Source organism: Melanostigma gelatinosum (genome assembly GCF_949748355.1).
Source record: "Melanostigma gelatinosum genome assembly, chromosome: 19".
Taxonomy (NCBI): domain Eukaryota; kingdom Metazoa; phylum Chordata; class Actinopteri; order Perciformes; family Zoarcidae; genus Melanostigma; species Melanostigma gelatinosum.
Genome location: NC_136652.1, coordinates 14,373,542 through 14,380,090, shown reverse-complemented (window position 1 = coordinate 14,380,090; position 6,549 = coordinate 14,373,542). Strand labels below are relative to the sequence as shown.

At 44.3% G+C, this 6,549-nt stretch overlaps 1 protein-coding gene across 1 annotated transcript; it reads left to right on the top strand.

Annotated features, from left to right (window-relative positions):
• The first annotated feature begins 2,272 nt into the window (after positions 1-2,272).
• LOC306792994 (F-box only protein 30-like) lies at positions 2,273-6,430 on the top strand. Its single transcript, XM_079290399.1, has 3 exons — positions 2,273-2,402; positions 3,313-5,421; positions 5,675-6,430. Exons 2-3 carry the CDS (start codon positions 3,370-3,372, stop codon positions 5,867-5,869), a joined length of 2,247 nt encoding a protein of 748 aa, XP_079146525.1. The 5' UTR covers positions 2,273-2,402; positions 3,313-3,369; the 3' UTR covers positions 5,870-6,430.
• Positions 6,431-6,549: the final 119 nt, after the last annotated feature.

The following is a 6,549-nucleotide window of genomic DNA, read 5'->3' as shown; positions in this document are numbered from 1 at the left end:
CCGACTGCTATTTGAATTTTACATGAGAATGGATAAGACAACCTAGTTCATTTTTTTGTTTCAATCGCAGCTACATTATTTTATTCATCTGCCGTGCAGCCTACGGTAGTATTGGTTGATACTATTACAGCACTACTATTGATAATAATAACACATTGGTAGTCTAACAAAAATAATACACGAATAAGCTAATATCATTCAGCAAACACGAGACTCTTCTTAATAGACTATATTACCTCTTATCCATATTTTTCCATCATACATAACATATTTCTTAAGCAGCTTTCTTTGTGTCTATTGCATCCAAACTTACCTGAATCCTTGAGACATGTCCCGTACCTTTGCCCGTCTTCTATAGCGCGTGGTCCTCCGCTCTCTCTCTCTCTCTCTCTCTCTCTCTCTCTCTCTCTCTCTCTCTCTCTCTCTCTCTCTCTCTCTCGCTCTCTCTCTTTCTCGCTATCTCTCTCTCTCTCGCTCTCTCTACTCGAAATGTGAAGATCCCACGCAACCATCGCCTTTTCTACAGTATACTATCTCTAATGCCTGCACGTTTTTAAAAACATGTATTGTGAGAGTAAGACCTGCATGCAATGCTTTATCAGTGCAAAAAAAATGACTGCCAAAACATTGAAGTCAGCTGTCAGGTATTATAAACCACATCAGTGGAGCATTTGAGCTTCTGTGCAAGATAGTTGTCTCCCTGCGCTGGTTTATTACACTAAAATTGGTATTGGCTTCAAAAATGTTTGATGAGAAAGTATAGACAACATATTCGCCGTCGAATCTACATCACTATCATCAAATTATGTTTTAGCAGCACAATATACTGTGCTGATATCCCATCATAAATGGTTGTAGCGACGTAATAATTCAGCATGTCAATAATTTTGTGAGAGAGAAAGCGAGATTAGGTGTTGGTGTCAGGCATTAACCACCATTTTAATTATCTGACAGCTCGCTATAACTGAAGAGATGTTGTGGCATTTTAGACTGACAAGCGCTGACAACAAGCAGACAGAGGCGTCAGGCACAGCTGTCCTTCATGACTAATATACCTCATGTGTCCACTCCTGAAGCCCCTGGCTAATAGGCCACAATGGATGTTTTCAGCACCATGGACAGCAGTCAACATTTTGCATCGAGCCATCTAGCGTTTGATTTAAGGTCATTGATGTCATTAGCCCAACAGGGGCCAGTCATAGACCTCTTCAACTTGCTGAATAAAGCTTTACATACTATGCCTGATATTTAACATGTATGCCATAAGGCCAACATCCTTTGGTGAGCTCTTCATTGGAAAATAAATTGCAGAAAAGAATGTATTTTTTTCATATTATTGATTGTCATTTGGTCAACTCGAGGAGTTCACCAGCCACTGTAAGCTATTATCACTGAATGGAACTTCTGAAACAACACCGTCAGTTGGTGATGAAGACATTGATTCAGTCTTAATGGTTTAACTTCACCCTGCGCGTCATCCTAGGCAAAGACACGGCCAGCACCTGAGGGACATGCAGTTTACTTGGTAGGGTCTTGTCGTGACTCACACCAGGCAGTATAAATCACAAACAAACTTAGAAAAGAGTCGCTATGACAGTGCAACTGCTGGTGCCCAGGGCTTCGGGAGCGAGCATCTGCTGTTGAATCTGAATTAAAGTGACATGTTTGAAAGGGGAGACTACCCATTACCAGCCAGGAGGCGGCGTGACAAAAGTAGTACAACAGCGACCTCTGCTGTTGGTTACTGGTCGCTGCGAGCACCTCGAGAAGTTGCGTCTGTTTGCAAAGACTGCTCTATTTCGGGTGGTTACATTTAATGAACAGGTGGTGCAGATGTCGCAGATTCAGTAATAATTATATTCCAAATAAACTGCACAAAAACCACCCACCTATTTTACAAAATGTAATTTTACTTGACAGATTTGTATGTATTATTTTCATAAGCTATAATTTCTGGAAACAATGTATTGAAGATATGGTAGTAGTAAGAGTATTTTAAATAAAAGTGCAGAAAGATGAATTGCAGTGTAAATGATTACTACCCCTTAAGGGTAAATGCTTTATTAACACATTTAGATTTTATTTATTTTTTACATTTTTGCTTATCTATAATTACAAAAGTATCTACATACTTATAATATATAATTTGTTTTCTTTTTCTGTTCTTGTCGTTTTTCATGTCCATATCAACCCTTGTAAAGATAAACGCAACATTAATGTAGGCCTACATTGCTGTCAATAAAGTTTTGAACAGAAAAAAAATGGAGGCTCAGTGGCAAGGATTGTAGTAAGCTAACATTAGCAGTTTCTCAAGAGCGGTAACTACAGTAACAGCTCGTTGTATTTAGATACAACAACCAAACATACCTCATCACACGTGTTCCTACCAACACAACGTTAAGGTGAGAAGCGACTCGCGTGCTAACACAACATGGTCATGCTAAGTTAGCTTTTTGTGAACTTTCGAGTTGGGCTAACGTTAGCTGTTGTGAGCAAACATTAGCCGGTAAGTGCAAGCTAGCCTGCTATTGTTACAAAAAAACAAGTTGATTTAACAGCGAAATAACAGTTGACAACAAGCTTGCTTGCAGTACGAGGGTGTATTTAAATGACTGTGCACAGCAGCTAAAACGTGTCTCGTTGTCTTCGGTTCCTTTGTGTATTCATGGTAGGAAGCTGCCTCCGTTGTCATCAGTGTATGTATGCACCTTATCTGGGCAAAGTGAGCCAGCCTGATTACCTGCTTAGGCATAGTAGATATTCCCAACATTTATGGATTTCGTTATGATTGCCATTTCACACTAACTGTAGGAAATCATACAATGTGAACACAATCAGACGTTGATCAAACTGAAACTTTGGCATCATCACACACTGCTAATACCTTATAACCTAATTTAGTTTTCTAAGGTCTTTCTGGAGCTGTCTCACGACTGCCTACTGTAAGAAAGTAAAGGTTTTGACCTCTTTAATATGAAAAGGTATTTGTATAAAACAGCCTTTTAGGTGCATTACGTGACTGCAGTGGACTTCCACACACGAGGTGCGGTGCTGTTTCACAGCCGCTGAGCAGGCTCTAGACATGGCAAGCGACTTTAGGTTTGCTTAGTCCTTCAGGCTGGTTGGTAGTCCTGTTTCATTGACTTAATAGATGTATTCACATGAGGTTATGTTAGAACGTCAGTGTTGAATCACTTTTATCACAAATGACAAATGTTTAACACCAGTTACATCAGTTGTAACCTGTTGATATTTAACTTTTAAATACTCTACATCACACTGATATTATTTCTCTTTCTGACTATTTGGCAGGGCCGTGGATTTTCTCACAGTCACTATCAGAAGCGTTACACCCCTGGAGGGCTGAAGATGGAGGGGGACCATGTTCACTGCATGTCCTGTGTTAATCAGAGATGCACGGTCAGAGCTCAGCCAGGCATTTCTTGCGATCTTGTCTCCTGTCCTCTGGTGTGCGGGGCTGTATTTCACTCCTGCAAAGGTGATGAGCACCACCTTATGTGCGCACTGGTGAGGGTTCCCTGCCTCAACAGTGGCTACGGCTGCCCTGCCGCCCTGGTTCGCAACCAAATGTATGCACACCTTGAAGTGTGTCCAGCTGGAGTGGTGTGCTGCACTATGGAGTGGAACAGATGGCCCATTAGCTGCCTGGACTATACTTCCTATGAGAGCCTGAGCCGGGGGGTGGAGGAGGTGGAGCAGCTAGATATGGCACTCGCTCTTCAGGACCAGCGTACGCTACTCGAGTCCCTCAAGGTGATTGCCATGGCACCTACTGTCGAAGGAGAGACACTTGTCGCCGTTAGTAAGGAGAACACGGCAACAGACTCGGCGTTGCTTACATCTGCGCCTGAGACCGCCACCATTATCGAGTCACCTTCACAGTCATCATCCTCAGGTCAACCTCCCCCACAAGGCTCTGCAAAGGAGAGAATTGTCAGTGGAATCAATGGCTTGAACGAGGAGCACCTCGGTAAACTGTACGAGGCCACAGTGGAGACCGCAAGAAGCTTAGTTGCCGCTTTGGAATTTGTCAGCAGCGCGAACTCTGTTGACGGCAGCAAAGAGTGTATCGTGAGTAGATCGAGCAGCTCTGGAGACCTTAAGAATGGAGCCGATGGAAAAACACCAGCTGATGGTTTGAATAAAAAAGAGATGGAGGAGCAAAGTGTTTGTTCTAGCTGTTTGAGAGGAAATGGGGCCGTGAAAGAAACCGATCCAAAGATTTTAAAGACGACAAATGGACCACTGTCAGGAGGAATGGAGGCCTGCCTGGAGACATGTCCTGTTGAGGTGAAAGATGACATGAATGCTGGGGTTTCTCAGGAGCCAGTCACCCCCCCAATGGCATCTCCAGTGCATGTCAGCCAGGGCGTGGCACAGAGGGCTGCTCATGTGGTCCTCGAAGATAGGGGGCTAGTTCTTTTAGGAAACCACGGGCCTGAGCGAAAGTTCCACAACTACCATTTCTTTAGGGGCCAGGGCCAATGTTCATTACCTAATGGACGGATAGGATTCATCCCAGACAGGTCGGGGTATAGATTGCGACCAAAAATGGAGGACAAGTCAGTCGATACCTCTGATCTGGAACAGGTCGACGACCCCATGGGTCTGGGAGAAATTGATCTAATCACGGCGGCGCTGCTCTTCTGTTTAGAGGAGTCCAGAGAGTGTAGGAGGATCTCTGACACGGTCTATGTTGATGGCTACCGTGTTGACTTTGGCACTCAGACTTTCACTTTCCCCGCAGCCATCTTGGTAACCAACACTAGGGTGGGTGACATTGCCTCTGCATCCGCCTGCGACCATGCTGCCCCACAGCTCTCCTATCCGAGCCCCTTCCGCACTCTCCGCCTCGGGCTTGTCCTGGAAGCTCTGAAGGTGGAGGCTGTCCCGTACAACTGCTGCCGCCCTCCTAACCCCCGCTACCAACACATGTTCCCTTTCGTCTGCGGTCAGTCATTGCGTCGGGACCAGTTTTCCTCCCACTTCAAAAATGTCCATGGTGACATTCACGCTGGTCTCAACGGTTGGATGGAGCACCGCTGCCCTCTGGCGTATTACGGCTGCACATTTTCTCAGCGGAGGTTTTACCCATCCACCGAGGGGGCCAAAGTGGTTCACGATAGGCACCTCAGGTCCTTCGGGGTTCAGCCTTGCCCGAGGGCAAAATATCCAAGTGACTTCCAGTCTGACCAAATTAGTGGGCTTCCCATTGAGATATTGTGGCACATAGCTGGCTTCCTGGACAGTTTTAGCCTCTGCCAGCTGTCACTGGTGTCACGGACAATGAGGGAGGTGTGCGCCAGTCTCCTCCAGACCAGGGGCATAGTGGAGCTGCAGTGGGAGCGGAGACGGAGTCCTGGTGCCCCTGGCACTGTGTCATGGCAGACCAAAGACAGAGTGAGTAGTCTGAGTTTTATTTTACAATCTCTTATCAAATCGGTTACAAAGATGTTGTGCTTTTCACAAGAGGCAACATTCCAAATAGCCGATGTGCCACTGAAGCTCCACCGCAAATGCTAGAATATTATACGCACAAAAAATATTAGCTTTGACCATATCTTTAAAAACACAGAAGTATACAAGAAACAAATCAACAGCAGCCCTTCTAAACTTCATTCCAACATCTTTTATTTTGTATTTTCTGATACAGGTGTGGAGATTCAGCACTGCTTTCAGCCCGGTGTTGTCTTGGGGTTTCACCGATCTCCCCAGCATGTCGGACCATCTTAAGAAGTGCCACTTCAACAATGTGGAGTACAAGACGGAGCCGGTACCCCTTCCTGCCATGTGCACTGCACGAGATGGACACTCGCTGCGTCGCATCCTCCGTCACGTTAACACCTGATCCACACAAAGCTCACCCCTCGTAGCAGCACAAGAGTCACTGGTGTTATGTGGATGTTGCAATTACATATTTGATGTCTTGAAAATGTATAACTCTTCCTGTTTTACACTACATTGTTAAGAAGCCTGAATGAAATCACACCCTAATTGCCACAATCAAGGTCTGTTGTTGTGGGAGTCCCGATGTGGATTGCATGGATTTGTGCTGAAATGTGTCCTTATTCTGGCAAAGTGAAATTATATTTTCTTGAAGACAAATATGCATAATAGATTTATACTGTATGATATACCCTATACATGTTCTCACTATCTTGCCTTTCAGTAGTAGCCATGGGGGGAAAAGCAGATTGTTGGTTATATTGCATTATTTCTGTGACAGAAGTTATGCCAGCACTTTACACTAAGATTTGCTTTACCCTCCTATGTTGACATGTGACCCGAAATGATCTCGTCTTTCTGATTCCTATAGCGGGTGTCAACCCATCGCAGGTCTGTTGTCTGGGTTTGTAGGATGTCAGACCATGAGGCAATTAATATGAGGATAACCTGATAATGTATGTGTTTTGCTACCATTTAATAAAGTCTTTACAGCATTTTATGTATTTGTCTTTAAAGCTCTCCTTAGCTCAATATAAAATGTAATTTTGTTGTTATACATAGGCTCTTTGGAAAGAGTGAAGT